Raw genomic sequence first — 17,453 nt, forward strand, 5'->3', positions numbered from 1 at the left:
AAGAGCAGCTGGGAAATGGAGTCCTGGGCAGGAAGGAGCTCCCAAACTCCTGCTCCTTGAAGCCAGTGGCCATCCAAAGGTGGGGCCCAGCCATGGCCCAGCCCCACTGCACAGGGATGGCCATTGTCCAGCCCTGCTCTGCCCAGCCCCAAGGGGCAGCCAGCACCTGAGGGTCCCTCCCTGCCCCCTTGGCTTTGATTCTGGCAGCTTTAGAGCTGCTGCAGAGGTGAGAATTCTGTGGGGAAAAAGGCCTGGCTGTGGTTAGCCCAGCTCTGCAAGAAGCACAAAGCCCAAAGGGAGCCTAAGCAGTGGCTCTGTGTGGGTCTTTGATGGTTTTCAGAGCAGGGCTGACTGGAAACCCCCCTGCAGAGGCATTGAGGGGGAGCCAGTCCAGAAATGCAGCAATTGATCACTTTGTCCCTTTCACCAAATATTGTAAATACATATTATATTACTGGAATTTTACAAATATTAAAATGGAATTTATATATGTAATGTTAAAGTATCTTTGTTACAAAGATGTTTTCATGTCTGTTGTTAATTAAGCTTTGTGAAATAGCTGATATAACGATGTTTGTGTTAAAATGCCTGCTTGGATGGGATAACATCCGATGAACACAGGATGGGAACACAGGATGCTACAGATATGCCAACTATCAGCACTCACCGCCTGAAGACAGTGTGGACCAAGGCCCAGAAATGAAGATGATTATAAGAATGGCTAAAAGCAGAACCAAGGAATAATGCTCTAAAAAGACAGATCCAAGTAGGAGCCCAGCTAAACAATTCTTGGAATGTAAATTAGCTTGGGGAAAAAGTTTTCTATGCATAAGTGTCTATGAATATGCAACAGGCTGATGTAAGGGAAAAGGTATCTAAGAGGTATCCCCGAAGAGAACAGTGTGCTCTTGGCTGAGTGCCAAGATGCACCCACCCATAACAACCTTTGCTCTATGATCCTTGTCTCCTATTGTCCTTTATTAAACTTCTAAAATTTCCACAGGAGAGAGAACGTGATTTTCGCATGCTGCAAAGATGAAAATTCAGTGGGGGAAAAAGGCCTGCCTGTGGTTTGCTCAGCCCTGCAAGAAGCACAAAACGCAAAAGGAGCCCAAGCAGTGTCACTGAGAGGGCCTTTGATGGTTTCCAGAGCAGGGCTGGCTGGAAACTGCCCCTAAAAAGGCAGCTGTGGGGGAACCAGTCCAGAAATGCAAAAACTGATCACTTTATCTTTCTAGGCAAGGCACTGGGAGAGACCCGAAAATCCTGCAAAGACAACAATCATCTGCTCAACAATCTGACCAGGACCCTCCTCCTCCTTCCTGTCTCAAACCTGCAGCCCTTTAGAACATCCCAGAAAGTATTTTTGGGTTCTGGCTCAGTTGTGAGACAAGAGAGAGAAGGATGGAAATGTTGAGCAGGGGATTTACCCTGTGGCCATGGTGGGCAGGGACCCTGTCTCGATTCCAGGTGGCCCCAGTGCTGCTCCATCCCTGCCCTCCTCACCTGCACAAGGAATAGACAGGGCTCTGCCCCACACCTGCTGCACACCTTCCAGGGTACCCCTCCACTTCCCGGAGCTGTGGGGGCCTTACCCTGGCAACGCTCGGTCGCGACACATCGCGACAGTGGCTTTGGGCACGCTGCCACAGTCGGTTTGGACAGTCCGTGACCGTCCTGGCACTCACAGTGCGATGGCAGCTGGGCCCCTTCCTGGTGCTCTGGGACCACCATTGCTGTCCCTCCTTTCCTCAGACCCCACTGCAGGGTCTCTGCTCCCCCCTGTCCTGGGGTCTCCCCTCCTCTGTTTAGCTCCCTCCATGCTCGGGGCTCCCCAGTGGGGTCCCAGTCCCTCCATCCCAGCCCCTCCCACCCGCTGTCCCCCAGCCCCTCCGGCCGCGCCCCCCGACAGCCCCGGGGCCGGCACCGGCAGAGGCTGCCGAGCTTCTGCAGGATGAGACGTTCCTGGGGCAGCGCCGGCTGAGCAGGGCCCGGCTCCCTCACGCCGTCCTTGCCCGCAGCACTCAGGCTCCAGCAGTCCCAGGCTGCTCCTTCGGGACATGCTGACCGCTCCTGGAGCGCTGCCCTTTGTCGGGAATGAGCCCAGGAGCACCCGAATCACCACGGGACCTCGTTTGAGGCTGTGCCCAAGCCCTGAGGGGTTTGGGAGCCCGATGGATGTCACTGCTCTCTCTCAAAATCTGGGGCGAGCAAGAATGGCAAGTGGTGTCCCACCATGGCTCGGCCCCCGTGGGCCTCACCTGAGCACCCTGCGGAATTCCTGGAACTCCCGCTCCACCTGCATGGCCAGGTGCTGCTCCTGTGGACCACCTCATCCAGCCGCTCCCGCCTCAGCCACAGAATCCCAAAATCCCTGGGAGAGGCAGCAGAGCCGTGTGTTTGTGCACAGGGATGCTTTAGGAACACAGTGGACCTTCAGGAATCTCAACAATAATTACAACACCTCCTGAAGGGTCTGCAGCGTCTGGAGCAGAACAGGGGCATTGGCCCAAACAGCTCCAATTTAGCCCCGTTTTGCCCTCCCAAGGCACAGCTCCCAGCCCTGGCTATCTCTGTGCTCCAGCTGCAGCTGCAGAGCCCTCAGGGCTGTGCCTCTGCTCTCCTCCTCCTCCCCTGCAGCAGCTGTGTCAGAACCAGCAGTGGCCCGGGAAGAGCAGGAAATCCAAATGTGCTCTGCAGCCACCTGAGGAGCTCTGGCGGAGTCAGCACTGAGCACAAGCTTTCCTCAGCATCCCAGGGAAATTCAACATTCCCAGAGCTGCTGTGCCCAGGCTAAAGGAGGAAAAGGGAATGGAAGGCTGTAAAGCGACCACAAGTGATGTTTCGGATCCGAGACATGTCAGGTGCTGCCTTCCTTCCCACCGGGATCATAGACAGTGGTTGCGGTTTTTGTGCAGGGCGTGTGTCTGGCCCCGGGACACTGCTACGCTGCAGCGGGCACTGGGATCCAACCTGCTGCCTTGGCAGCTTCTGCCCGCTGCCGGTGGTGGTGCTGGGAGCGATTGGTGGCCGTGAGTTTGCCGTCTGAGGCTGCCATGGCCCCTGAGGGGATGGAGCTGGACCGGGGCGCCCCCTGCTGGCCGGGAGTGCTTCCTGCAGCGCCCCCTGCTGGTAGTGGTTATAAATGCCACAAAAACCAACAGCACTGAGCGGGACGGAAAGTTCTGGGTTTGTGTTGTTTGTTCCATTCTGATTTATAAATTTCTCAGTAAAGAGATGTTATTCCTTTTCCTACACTTTTGCCTGGAAGCCCCACCATTTCTCAAATTTAAAAAATTTTAGAGATGGGTGTTCTTTCTATTCCAGGAACTTTCCCTCTTTCCTTGGAAGATATTTCTCATTTAAATGAGTTGCCAAATCCTGGGTTCCAGTGTGAAGGAGGCAGACACCCCAAGAGCAGACACAGAAAGGAACTTGGTTGCCTTATGCTCCCTCTTTTAAGCCAGTTGGGCCACCAAGGGCCCTGTCCCCAGATGGCACTTCTAGTCACCTTGATAGTGGAACCCTGGAAAAATTAAAGATAGAATCTAAAAATGTTAGGCTTTTTGCTTTCCCAGATCAACTGCACCTGCGTAAGCAGTATGATAAATTATATAATTGTTAGATGTGATGATTGTTTAGTAATTAAATGTAATTATTATATAACCATAAGAAGAATAGTGAGAAACTATGTTGGAAATTCAGAGAGAAGCTAAATTTATGTATACAATAGAACAATATAATTTAAATAATTAACATGAAAGTTATGTAACGATAGAGTATAAAACATGATCATTTCAGATGTATAGTCAGAGTCATATTTGGGTTGAATATACCCCGATTCCCAGAGCTCTTAATAAAAAGCACCACATATAATCCCCTGTGATGATGTGTTTTTGAACGCTAACATTTTGGCGACCCAGATGGGTCCCTAGTGAGTGCTGCTGAGCGAGTTCGCAACTCGATCACGCTCCAGCCGGCCCCGAGGGATTCTCGGGGAGCCCATCGGCCGCAACCGCTTCTGCCGCTCACAAACGTCCTCAGGAGAAAGGTAAGGTGCTTTTTACTTTGGTTTTGGGTGCCTGCCAATAAGACGCAGCGAAAGCTACGCTTGGTTAGGCTAAAGGAATTCCTGTTGGTGTAAGCCTAGGCGCCATTCCGTAAGACAATCGTGAAAGCGTTGCGGGTTCGACATTTGTGATATTTTTGAAATGGAGAAACTTAAAGAAATTTTGGGCAGTAACACCCCTATCCCGCATAATTCTCCTTTGGGGTCCTTATCAGCACATTGGAAACAAGGTAACTTTAGAGAAGAATTACGTAAAACTAAGTTGATTGATTATTGTAATTCATGGTGGCCAGAATATGCCTTAGAGAACGGTGAAAAATGGTCAAAATACGGTACTCTGCAATATAACACTATTTCGCAGGTAATGTCGTTTTGTAAACAAGAAAGAAAATGAGATGAAGTCCCATATGTTGATCTGTTTTTCTACTTATGGAGAAAGCCAGAATGGCAAGATGAATGTAGATTATTGGTAGTTAAAACATCTGCAAAGTGTGGGGTTTGTGAAGAAGGTTGTTTAGAACACTTGGCGTTAAAAGAAATCTTGAGTAGAGAAAATTATACAGATATTGATTTACAAGTAGCTCTAATAGGAACAAGAGAACCTAACCCTATCCCACCTGTTTCATCTGTCCCTATCCCACTACCTGCTCCTCATCCACCTACCCCTGAACCTGTCTCATCTAGTACACCTTTCCCTCTTTATCCTCCTCTCCCATCATCACCCGATCCCCCTTCCTTGGAAGATGAGAAAAACCTAACTGTGATAGAAAAGAGAAAGAGATATGCTATTACAGCGGCCTGAGTGGGTCGCTGCTGGTGAGAGAGAGACGGTGAATCTTGTATCTTGATCAGAAGGCTGAATTTATTAATATATGATATATAATACATTATTACTATACTAATAGAATATAGAGAGAGGTTTGCAGAGCTGCTAGCTAAGCTAAGAATAGATAGAAAAGAATCCACAACAAAGTTGTGTCCAGGGACTCAGTCCCCTGGCTTGCACTGATGATTGGCCCTTAATTATAAACATAGAAAATGAGCCAATCAAGGTGAATCCTATTGCATTCCACAGCAGCTGATAATAATTGTTTACCTTCTCTTCGGGGGCCTCTGGCTCCCGAAGAGACAGAAATGTGAAATAAAGGATTTCTGTGGAGAAATGTCTGCGACATCTCACCTTTCTAAATTGTATAAAAATAAAAGAAAAATGCTGATGTGGAATGAACAGGAAATTCCTTCACCTATAAAATATAGAATACTAATAATTCACTAAAACAATCCTACAGTATAAGAAAATTGCAAGAAACAATGCAAAGAGAATTCAAGTCCATGCAGCTGAGTTTCAGGAACAGTCCATCAGCTGAAGTTGTTTCTTTTGGACATCTGAGAGTCCTTTTTGGTCCTGAAACAGCATAACACAATTTTAAATAATTTGTACAATTTTGAAATGTCCTTTCTGCTGGCCTTTCAGTGCTTCAGCGCTTCAGAGCTGCTGCCCAGTATTTTCAATCTTTTTTATTTAATTTTAAATTTTTTTTTTTTTTTTTTTTTTTTTTTTTTTTTTTTTTTTTTTTTTGATCGAAAAGCAAAAGAGCAGCAGCCGAGCAGAGCAATGCCAGATTAGGAAAGGCCCTGGGGGCCCTGGCCCATACTGGACCAGGAACCCCAAAACTGGCTCACACAGGGGGACCCGGACCGGTAGGACAAACCAGAATCCCCAAAAACATCAAGAGGCCTCGCAGCGGGCCCGGCCCAGGAATTTCCTGAGCCCAGCATCCCAGGCCAAACTCATGAGGGAGGCTGCGCTTTCCCGCAGGCCTGAACTTTGCTGCTAGCACAATGGCAGCACGGGCAGTGAGACGCTTCCTTTCCCCTAAACCACTGAGGCATGCCAGCAGCAGGGAAATAGAAGCTGCCCCGAGAATCTTCATCTTGGGTATGGGAATGTTTGTTTCCCACAGCAAACCAGCTATGGTCTCCTCCAACTGTGCCCTCTCCCTCTGCAATACATCGGGTTTGTCTCTCATCCGCCCCCTGGCTTCATCCCCATCCCCTCCGGGCTGGGGATCAGAGGCAGAACTCTCTGGATGCACCTGCCCCCCCATGCCACTAGGACACAAGAGAGGCGGCGGCCTCCATGGGACAATCCCCGAAAAACCACCCCCCAAACCGCCGAGAATGCTGATCTTAAAAACAGGCAGCTGGACTGCCACAACAGTGAGCTGGCGGGCAGCCCCCGCTCCACGGAAGGAGAGACCCCCTGCCGGAGCGACTGCTGGGACGTCCGGTGGAAGCATCGGGGAGGGAGCCGGAACCGGGGGGGGAACCGCGCTGAGCGTGGGATCCCCCGCGGGCTGCTCCGAGGGTCCCGCAGGTTCAACGGCGTTTTCAGCCCCATCCTGAACAGGAACTGTCTCGGCTGGAGGCGGCGGCAGACACGGCACGGGCACCAGCGGATCCTGGAGAAGCGGCGGAGCGTCGCCGTTGCTTAGCAACAGGTCAATCGGCGGAAGTGCTGTCTCTTCGGCCTTCTCCGACACAGGCTCTGGCGGGGGCAGGGAGACCGGTGCCACCGCGGGCGGGACCTCCTGGAGAGGCGGAGACGGGATCTCCTGGAGTGACAGCTCTAGCAGGGCCGTGGAGGAAACCTCGGAGACCGGTGCCGCCCCCGTTTCTGAAGGCGGAGTCTGAGAGGCCGGCGCTGGCTTGAGCGGCCACTCCCATCCCCCCGGAGAGAGAGAAGGGGGGGAAGGAGGAGGCTCCATCTGAGCATGCTCCGGAGCAAGAGTAAAAAAATCTTCTTCGCGCCGCGAAGTTTCGCCCCCCCCCGCCGCGAAGCAGGGGGGGGAAAAAAACCCAAAGTCGTCACCCACCGGGTCTTCTGCCAAGGGCGGTGGAAACGGAGCCTGGCCATAACAGTTAGAAATCCATTGAAAACAAGCTGCTCTGCGCTTCAGGACTGGGAAAAGCTTTATAAATGCTGGGTAGATGGAAGGCAGGACACGTCCCTCAATGTACACGCACTGGATAATGGAGTCCATGCACTCCCAGACAAAAACATCCAAAGCATACAGAATATCAGCAAAGAACCCAAAAAGCTTTGCCCATCGAAAGAACCCATAGATATCTGTTTTTGACAAAAAGCAACCATCTTCTCTGCACCAATGTTTCCAGAGGGCTATGATTTTTTCCTCTGCAGAGGAAAATTGAATCTCTTCTGGCAAGGCATGGGTCTGCCATACAAACAGCCACAAACTACAAAGGGCTGGTTCATCAGGGATAGAAAAGTGAACAGTACCTTTTGAAAGAGTCCAGCTTGCTCTGGCCAGCTCCACAGGTCTGCTGCTCTTTTCCATCATCTTTCCTGATGGTTTTCCAGAAGAAAGATTCTCTTTGTGGTCAGCCTTGGCTGTGAACTCTGTCCAAATCAGGATCTTCGGTTCTTCAGCTCCTGGCTTGAATCCACTTTCTGAGGTCACTTCAAAGCAACCCTCAAATGCCACACATACAGGATTTTTACCCAGTGCAGCAATTTTGCTCCTCTGGTCTTATCAGATTAATTTTTGCTCTGACACGAGGGGTCACCAAATATTACAGCGGCCTGAGTGGGTCGCTGCTGGTGAGAGAGAGACGGTGAATCTTGTATCTTGATCAGAAGGCTGAATTTATTAATATATGATATATAATACATTATTACTATACTAATAGAATATAGAGAGAGGTTTGCAGAGCTGCTAGCTAAGCTAAGAATAGATAGAAAAGAATCCACAACAAAGTTGTGTCCAGGGACTCAGTCCCCTGGCTTGCACTGATGATTGGCCCTTAATTATAAACATAGAAAATGAGCCAATCAAGGTGAATCCTATTGCATTCCACAGCAGCTGATAATAATTGTTTACCTTCTCTTCGGGGGCCTCTGGCTCCCGAAGAGACAGAAATGTGAAATAAAGGATTTCTGTGGAGAAATGTCTGCGACAATATGCGAGTGAAAAAGATAGCAATGGTAATGATCAGTGACCCCAATAGCCCATAGAACCCGGGGTCAGGCAAAGCTTGCTCCAGTTGTGCATAGAGATGGCATAAAGAAACAAAACCAGACTGTGATTGTCCCCTTGCGACAAGGTGTTGGAGTAGAAAGGCCAGTATTTTTAAAAGTGCCTTTTTTTCCCGGCAGACTCAGTAATTTGGAAACAGTCAGACGGAACTTATAGAGAAAATCCTGCTAAAGTGGCACGCGTAGTAAAAATAGTTATGAAAACTCAAAATCCTTACTGAGATGACATACAAGTAATATTAGATACTCTGATAGATTCTACTGAAAAAGAAATGGTACTTAAGGCAGCCAAAGAGAGGGCAAGAGAAGATATTAGAAATGGGCTGGTAACAGAGAATTTAGATGTGAATTTCCCAATTGAGGATCCAAATTGGGACCCTAATTTATTGTGCGATATGAGGAGATTACAGAAATACCAAGAGTAGATCCAAATAAGAGTTCAGAATGCTGTGCCCAAAACGATAAATTAGTCCAAACTATATGAGGTTCGACAAGAAAAGAAAGAATCTCCCACTGCGTTTTTGGAGAGGCTTAAGGAAGTAGCAAAGAAATATACATACCTCCAAATGGATACAGAGCAAGCAAAGGTTTGGCTCGCTCTCATATTCTTGGGCCAATCACAAGATGACATTCGTAGAAAATTGCAAAAATTAGAAAGAGAAGAATTAAAGAATTTAGATAAGTTACTCAAGGTTGCTTGGAAAATATATAACAATCGGGAAAAAGAAGCTAGTAAAAGGCAGCAGCAGAATCTTTTGGCAGTAATACAGGGGAGAGGGAACCCAAATTTCAGGGACTGTAACAAGAATGGTAGGGGTAAGAGACAAGTTACCCAAGAGTTAATCCTGAATCAATGTGCGTACTGTAAGCAGGAGGGGCATTGGAAGTGAAATTGTCCGAGCTTGAATAACCAGTTTGACCAAGGCAATCAGTTCCAGCAGGCTACCAAGGAGATGGTCCTGGGAGACTATACCAGTTGACTAGACGTAGAACCGGGAGAACAAGTTAAGGAACCTGTTATAAATATACAGTTAGGGCATGAAGAGGTCAGATTTCTAATAGATACGAGAGCTACTTTTTCTGTATTGAATGATTTGCAAGGACAAATTGAGGACAAGGAAATGACAATAGTTGGTGCTACAGAGAAAGAAGAAAAACGGCCTTTCCTGCAACCCCTAGATTTGTGGTTTGGAAACAAGATTATAACACACGAATTTTTATATGTACCTGAGTGTCCAATTCCGCTTTTAGAGAGAGATTTGCTAGCGAAACTTGATGCGGTAATTATTATATAACCATAAGAAGAATAGTGAGAAACTATGTTGGAAATTCAGAGAGAAGCTAAATTTATGTATACAATAGAACAATATAAGTTTAATAATTAACATGAAAGTTATGTAACAATAGAGTATAAAACATGATCATTTCGGATGTATAGTCAGAGTCAGATTTAGGTTGAATATACCCCAATTCCCAGAGCTCTTAATAAAAAGCACTGCATATAATCCCCCGTGATGATGTGTTTTTGAACACTAACAACCTAGCCACACTGGACCTGGTGCATCATACTGTGCCTAGTGTCCCATGGCTGACAGACTGATGGACAGACGGGGCCGTGTCTCACAAAAAGAGAGGTCTAACTCTCCCCTGCCACACACAGGTGTTTCAAAATGCCTCCAGACATCAAACTTTTCCTGTCTCTGACACCCAACCCTATGCCATGGCCGGATCCCGACTGCCAGGGCAAAGGGGGAGGCTCTGGAACCCCCACAGGGCCCTTGTGACATCCTGGTGTTGGGAACACAGTAGAGGAAGGGTTTGGGACAGGGGAAAACAGAATCCAGAGCCTCCTGAAGGCCATCAGAGCACGGCAGGTCCAGGGCCCTGCCAGTTCCTCTGGTGGAGGAAATGTGTTGGGGACCACTTCTGGGGTTGGTTTCTTTTTGGTGGTTTTCCCTTAAAATCATTCATTCTTTGACATTTTTGACTCTGAACCTGATTGCTGTTGTTGGTTTTATTTCCTCTTGTGGCTGTTTTAGGAAATTGTTCTTCTCTCAGCCCTTTGGGATCTTTCTCCCTGCACAGGGAGGGAGAAGGGCAGTTTTCAGTGGCAGCACACACACAAGTGGGTGCCCATGGGCAGGGACACCCAGTTCCCCCCAGTGTCACAGCACATTCCCGTTGATGTCACTGGGTTCCTGTGGTCACCCCTGGTGTTCCCGTAGCTCCGCGTAGGTCACCTGGGGATCCTGGAGGGTGGTGGCACGGGGGGACACTTCGAGAGACGGGCTGTGGGATCTGGGTGGGGTGACACTCGTGGGTGACGTGTCCCTCTGTGTGTGTCCCCCCCATAATCACTCCCTGCCCTCTTGGTGACCACGATGTAGGTGTATAGCACCTCCCCCTCCTCTGGGGGGGCCGGGTGATCCAGGGGGGCCCTGAGGGAATAAAGGGGATATGTGGGAGGGAATGGGAGGTCTTGGGGGTTGGGGTAAAACAGGAGAGTGTGGTTTGAGCCCCCCACCTACCTTTCCTGGTTCTTCCTGGCAGCTTCAATGGAAACAGGGGAGGAGTGACTGTGGGGTCCCAGGGCCCTGACCCCTCTCGAAGTTCCTGAACCGCCTCAGGACCGCCAAGAATCTCTGAAGGCCCTAGAATCCATGAACCTCCCCAGTGTCCCTAAACAATTCACACTCAAGAACCCAAATCCCAGAAGGGACACAGACCCACCCAAACACCCCAGGGCCTTGGAAAGAATCCCCAGCATCCCTGCAGGACCCTACAGCACCTCCTGAAACCCTACAGGACCCCCAGCCACAGTTACAATTGTGACGCTGTGGGTAATTCCCTATGGTTTCTCCAATTCTGTGGGCCTCTACAGCTATCTGGGACCCCCGTTCCCCCATTGTCACCCACCCACACAGTGCCACCAGTGCCAGGTCACAATGACACCCAGGAGCAGGAGCAGGAACAAAAGGGCCCCACCAACCACTGCGGCCACTGCAAGAAACAGAGGGGGACACACCGGGGCACCCATCACCCCAGGGGTCCTGCACTCCCTGGTGACCCCACCTGTGTCACCCCACCTGTGACCCAGGGTGAGCCAGGTGTCACCTCCAGGGCCAGCTCAGGGCTGAGTGCCCAGAACACGCAGTGCCTGTCCTGTCCCAGCTGGTGGGTGGCCACGCACTGGTAGGTGCCCGAATGTCCCACATCGATGTCCCTGAGCTCCAGGAGGGGACCCTGGGCCACCTCCTGCCCGTTGTGCAGCCAGGTGAAGGTGACAGGGGCTGAGCCCACCCACACCGAGCAGCTCAGAGTCACATTGTCACCTGCATGCACCTGGTGTGACAGGGGACCGGGGATGATGGTGGCATTGGCCACAGGCACTGTGGGGACAGAGACAGGGCTGGCACTGGGCAAGGTGGGATGGGGGTACAGTGGGTGGGGTCATCCCCAGCCCGAGGGTCCCGCTCACCCAGGACGGTGACATTCAGGGGGTCACTCTTGACCTCGCTGTCCCCGTCACTGACCCGGCACCGGTACTGGCTGCTGTCATTGTCCCCAACGTAGCGCAGCTCCAGGCAAGGGCCCGTGCCCAGCAGTGCTGCTGAGCCCTCCCGATGCCTGGAGAAGGACAGGGGACCTGTTCCTGTGGCCACTGCACAGCTCAGCACCAGGCGGTCCCCGAGTGCCACCTGTCCCCCGGGGGTCTGCACCAACAGGGCCACCCCCGAGGGAGGGACCCCTGCGGGAGTGTGGGAAACCTGGGGACAGTGAGGGACAGGGGGGGATGTCAGGGAGGGGCAGGGCAATTCCAGTGAGGGAGAGGGAGTGCAGAGATTGGGGAAGGGGGACTTAGAAAGGAACCCCAAGAGATGATAAAAGGCTCAGGGAGGGAACACCTGGAGAGGCAGGTGGGCAACACCCGGAAGGGTACGGGGACCACGGGAGGGGATGGTGAGACTTAGGGAATGTGCGGAGACCTCAGAGAGGGGTGAAGGGACCCAGGAGGGGTACAGGGACATGATGAAGGATGGAGGGAAACACAAGCCAGGAATGGGGGGACCTTAGGAGTGACCCGGGGCAGCAATGGCAGGACACAGAAAATGCACCAGGGAAGGATGGGGGTACCCATGTAGGGACTGGGGGTCCCAGGGAGAGACATGAGAAAGGATGGGGATAGCCAGGGAGGGATCTGGAAAAGGTTGGGTACCCCAGAGCAGGCATCAGGGAGGTCTGGGGGGTGCCAGGCAGTGTGGGGGACCCGAGGCATCTGTGGGGGCTCCCCGTGCCCATCCCCACACTCACGGTGCACTGTGATGTGGAGCTGGGCGCTGCTCTTCCGCACGGTCCCCTCCTCAGAGTGCACCTCACAGCCATAATTCCCCAAGTGGGAGACCCCTACGGCGGGCACCAGCAGCTGCGGGCACCCCTGCAGGCCCCCCACCACCTGCCTGTCTCGATAGAACACGTGCAGGAGGGGGGCTCGGGGCCGCAGGGGGCTGGGGGTGCTGAGGCAGCTGAGATTCAGGGGGGACCCCACAGTGAGCTTGCGGGGACACCCCAGCACCGGCACCGAGAAGAGCTCTGGGAAGGAGAGGAGAGGTGAGGACTGTGACTCTGAGTGCACTGGGAAGTGGCTTTGGGTTTGTCAAGATATTGGAGTTCCAGCCATGTGGGTGCTCACTGTGCACTGTCACTGTTACTGCTGCTGACCGTGACTGCCAGGATCCCACCAAGCCCTCACATTGGTAGCCGCCACTGTGGGGCAGCAGCAAAGGTGAAAGGGACAGCTTATTCCTCTTTAGGAACATCCCGAGATCCTTGTCCTCCCGGTAAAATCGCACCCTGGTGAGATGGTTGTCCTGCCAGCAGCAGCAACACAGTGTCAAGTGTCGGCAGTGCCTGTGCTGGCACCTGCAGCACCAGCTGGTCTGTGGGAGAGGAAGGTCACATCTCATTGATGAGACTGGTCTGAAGTGGGTGCCCATAACACCGGGGACATGTGGGTGCACTGGGGTGCTCTGGGGTGCACTGGGATGTCCCTGTATGCAGGGCACAGGCTCTTGTCACACAACAGGTGTGAGGCCACCTTCAGAGTGGAGCCCACCTTGACCTCTCAGAGGCCGCCCTCATCATTTAAGATCTCCCCTCACCATCTAAGACTGTCACGGGAGGGCTGCGCCCGGTGCTGGGTCTGTCACATGTGTAGTTGCCTCTCTCGGTGACACTGAGGTGGTGGCGTCCCTGTTGCCACCAGCGCTGGCTGTCCTTGTACCAGGTGGTGGCACTGGCAGTCCCCAAGCCCTGGCAGGTCAGTGTCACCCAGTCCCACAGCACCACCAGCCTCCAGGGGGGCTCCACCAGGAGCTGGGTGGTCTGGGCACCTGCAGGTGACAGGGGACACCAGCCTGCCAGGGCCAGTGTGGGGCTGGGGACAGCGGGGTGGGGCCATGACATCCCCCAGGGACTCACCAGCGAGGCCAAGGGTCTGGGCTGGAAGGGAGAAGAGACAGGGCTCAGTGGGGGGGGCACCATGGGGACAGAGGCACATGGGGTACAGGGTGTGGGGGCTGTCCCCAAACTGTCCCTGTGGGGACAGAAGTTCTTGTGGGAGAGTGTGTGGGTGGTCCCCAAAAGTTTTGTAAAGGCAGGGGGACATGTCTGTGTCACAGCCACTGATGCACAACATCCCTGTGGCACAGACAGTTTGGGAACAGGGACGCCGAGGCCACGCTGGGCTGAGGCAGAACATGGGGACATCTGGGCAAGTGGTCACCATGGACACAGCCCATGCTGGCCCAGGTCACCCCCACCAGCTCATGATCCCATCCCCATGATCCTATGCCCATGGCCACATCCTCACCGTTCTTGTCCCTGCATCACAGTTCCCTTGTCCCTATCCCCAGAGCTACCTGAGCCCAAAGGTGCCAGTCCCCACATTCCTGTCCCCACATCCCTATCCCCAAATACTTGCCCCCTCTTCCTGTCCCCAAAGCCACCCTACATCCCTAGTCCCACCCAGGTCCTCTGTGGGTAACATGGACTGACTCTGTTGGCATTGGGAACCTCAGGGGATCCCACAGCCCCCCTGTGCCTCCTCCCCTCCCCATCCCCAGGGTGTCAGGCCCGTGCCCGGGGCACTCACCCCACAGGAGCAGCACCACCTTCCCGGCCATCCTGGTGTCCCCAGCCATGTGCACTGGCTGTCACTCCCTGCTGTGGCCACTGCTCCCCTGGCTGGCAGCTCTTCGGATGAAGGGGAAGGAAGCGAGGTCACATCTTGACCTCACGCGTAGGTGGCCCTTGGTGGGGGCAGGGTGGGGGCAGGCTGGGGACATGAGTGGGTGGGACACAGTGGAACATGAGGTTCCCAGGATTGGGTGACTTGATGGGATTGGGGAGGCAGGAATGGGGTCACTGGGAAATGGGGGTGGTGAGGAGGGGGAATTTCCAGCGAGGGGGATGTCATGGGAATGGGCGTCCCTATAGCTGAGCAGACTGAGGGATTTGAGTTCATGGGATGGGGAAATGGTGGTTTCCAGGGGATGGAATGAATGGGAGGTCTTCCTTGGGAATGGGGTCATGAGCAATGGAGATCCTGGGGAATGTCAGTACTGGTAGGGGGATTGCAGACAGGGTGAGATATAAGGAGCGAGGGCCCCATGGTCAGGTTCCCAGGGGAATGGGGGTGCCGGGGATGGGCAGTGACGTGGTGAGCCTGTGGGTCAAAGCTCCTTCCCTGGATGCCTCAGATTTTGGAGTGACCCAAAGCCAGCACAGCCCCCACAAGGTGCCAGTGGCCTGGACGTCACCCCAGAGAGATTCTGAGCTGCTCTGGGTCTGTGCCCCCCAGCCTCCAGTGACTTTTCCCTCTCTTTATTCCATTTCCATGTGGCTGGGAGTGGCCGGCTGGCTCCTGAAAATCCACGACACACAGGATGGTTCCCAGACCCATAGTGGCCAAAGTGCTAAGTCGGGCTGGTTTTATACTACCATGTGGCTCCTCCAAACTGCCATACAGAAGCAGGGCGGGTCAATTTTGTTTGCCAGGGAAAAGGGCCGTGGTTTGTGTTTGGGGGCCTATGGCCTGGAGAGGCCGGCTGGCTCTTGAAAATCTACGATACGCAGGATGGTTCCCAGACCCATAGTGGCAAAAGTGCCAAGTTGGGCTGATTTGATAGTAAAAACTGGCTCCTGCAATCTGTCATCCAGAAGTGGGGCAGGTGGGTTTTGTTTGCCAGGGAAAAGGGCCGTGATTTGCTTTTGGGGGCCTGTGGCTGTGAGTGGCCGGCTGGCTCCTGAAAATCCACGACACGCAGGATGATTCCCAGACCCAATGTGGCACCAGTGCTAAGTCGGGTTCGTTTTATAGTTCTATGTGGCTCCTGCAATCTGCCATCATGAAGCGGGGCAGGTGACTTTTGTTTGCCAGGGAAATGGACAGAGGTTTGTTTCTGGGGGCCTATGGCCTGGAGAGGCTGGCTGGCTCCTGAAAATCCATGATACGCAGGATAGTTCCCAGACCCAAGGTGGCACCAGTGCCATGTCAGGCTGGTTTGATAGTACCAAGTGGCTCCTGCAATCTGCCATCCAGAAGTGGGGCAGGTGACTTTTGTTTACCAGGGAAAAGGGCCGTGGTTTGCTTTTGGGGGCCTGTGGCTGGGAGTGGCCGGCTGGCTCCTGAAAATCCATGATACGCAGGATGGTTCCCAGACCCAAGGTGGCACCAGTGCCAAGTCGGGCTGGTTTGATAGTACCATACGGCTCCTCCAATATGCCATCCAGAAGCGGGGCAGATGAGTTTTGTTTGCCAGGGAAAGGGCCGCGGTTTGTGTTTGTGGGCCTGTGGCTCGGAGTGGCCGACTGGCTCCTGAAAATCCACAATACGCAGGATGGTTCCCAGACCTAATGTGGCACCAGTGCCAAGTCGGGCAGGTTTGATAGTACCAAGTGTCTCCTGCAATCTGCCATACACAAGCGTTGCAGGTGACTTTTGTTTGCCAGGGAAATGGGCCGAGGTTTGTGTCTGGGGGCCTATGGCCTAGAGAGGCCGGCTGGCTTTTGAAAATCCACGATTCGCAGGATGGTTCCCAGACCCAAGGTGGCACCAGTGCCAAGTCAGGCTGGTTCGATAGTATCAAGAGGCTCCTGCAATCTGCCATCCAGAAGCGGGGCAGGTGAGTTTTGTTTGGTAGGGAAATGGGCCGAGGTGTTTGTCAGGGGGCATATGGCTTGGAGTGGCGGGCTGCCTCCTGAAAATCCACGATATGCAGGATGTTTCCCAGACGCATAGGGGCAAAAGTGCTAAGTTGGGCTCGTTTTATAGTTCCATGTGGCTCCTGCCATCTGCCATCAGGAAGCGGGGCAGCTGAGTTTGGTTTGCAAGAGAAAGGGGCCGTCGTTTGTGTTTGGGGGCCTGTGGCTGGGAGTGGCCAGCTGGTGTCTGAAAAGCTACCATAGGCAGGATGGCTCCCAGACCCAAGGTGGCACCAGTGCCCAGTTGGGCTGGTTCGATAGTACCAAGTGGCTCCTGCTAACGGCCATCCAGAAGCGGGGCAGCTGAGTTTTGTTTGCCAGGGAAATGGGCCGAGGTTTGTGTCTGGGGGCCTATGGTCTGGTTGTTTGTGTTTGGGGGCCTGTGGCTGGGAGTGGCGGGCTGGCTCCTGAAAATCCACAATAGGCAGGATGGTTGCCAGACCCAAGGTGGCACCAGTGCCAAGTCGGGCTTGTTTGATTGTACCATGTGGCTCCTGAAATATGCCATCCAGAAGCGGGGCAGCTGAGTTTTGTTTGCCAGGGAAAAGGGCCGTGGTTTGTGTTGTGGGCCTGTCGTTGGGAGTGGCCGTCTGGCTCCAGAAAATCCACGATACGCAGGATGGTTCCCAGACCCATAGTGGCAATATTGCTAAGTCGGGCTGGTTTTATAGTTCCATGTGGCTCCTGCAATCTGCCATCCAGACGCAGGGCAGGTGAGTTTTGTTTGCCAGGCAAAAGGGCCGTGGATTGTGTTTGGGGGCCTGTGACTGTGAGTGGCCGGCTGGCTTTTGAAAATCCACGATATGCAGGATGGTTCCCAGACCCAAGGTGGCACCAGTGCCAAGTCAGGCCGGTTTTATAGTACCAAGTGGCTCCTGCAATCTGCCATCCAGAAGTGGGGCAGATGAATTTTGTTTGCCAGGCAAAAGGGCCGTGGTTTGTGTTTGGGGGCCTGTGACTGTGAGTGGCCGGCTGGCTTTTGAAAATCCACGATACGCAGGATGGTTCCCAGACCCAAGGTGGCACCAGTGCCAAGTTGGCCTGGTTTGATAGTACCATGTGGCT

The 17,453-nt window shown here is 52.9% G+C and overlaps 1 protein-coding gene across 1 annotated transcript in view; it reads right to left on the reverse strand.

Annotated features, from left to right (window-relative positions):
* Positions 1–10,330: 10,330 nt before the first annotated feature.
* Positions 10,331–17,453, reverse strand: part of LOC131560498 (Fc receptor-like protein 2) — a 71,787-nt gene continuing 64,664 nt past the window's right edge. The window contains 11 exon segments of the mRNA XM_058809275.1: positions 10,331–10,401; positions 10,485–10,564; positions 11,039–11,126; positions 11,213–11,515; positions 11,605–11,874; positions 12,438–12,716; positions 12,817–13,010; positions 13,012–13,063; positions 13,286–13,516; positions 13,605–13,625; positions 14,297–14,363. Coding sequence (XP_058665258.1) covers positions 10,331–10,401; positions 10,485–10,564; positions 11,039–11,126; positions 11,213–11,515; positions 11,605–11,874; positions 12,438–12,716; positions 12,817–13,010; positions 13,012–13,063; positions 13,286–13,516; positions 13,605–13,625; positions 14,297–14,363 — 1,656 coding nt within the window.

This window comes from Ammospiza caudacuta, chromosome 8, assembly GCF_027887145.1.
Source record: "Ammospiza caudacuta isolate bAmmCau1 chromosome 8, bAmmCau1.pri, whole genome shotgun sequence".
NCBI lineage: Eukaryota > Metazoa > Chordata > Aves > Passeriformes > Passerellidae > Ammospiza > Ammospiza caudacuta.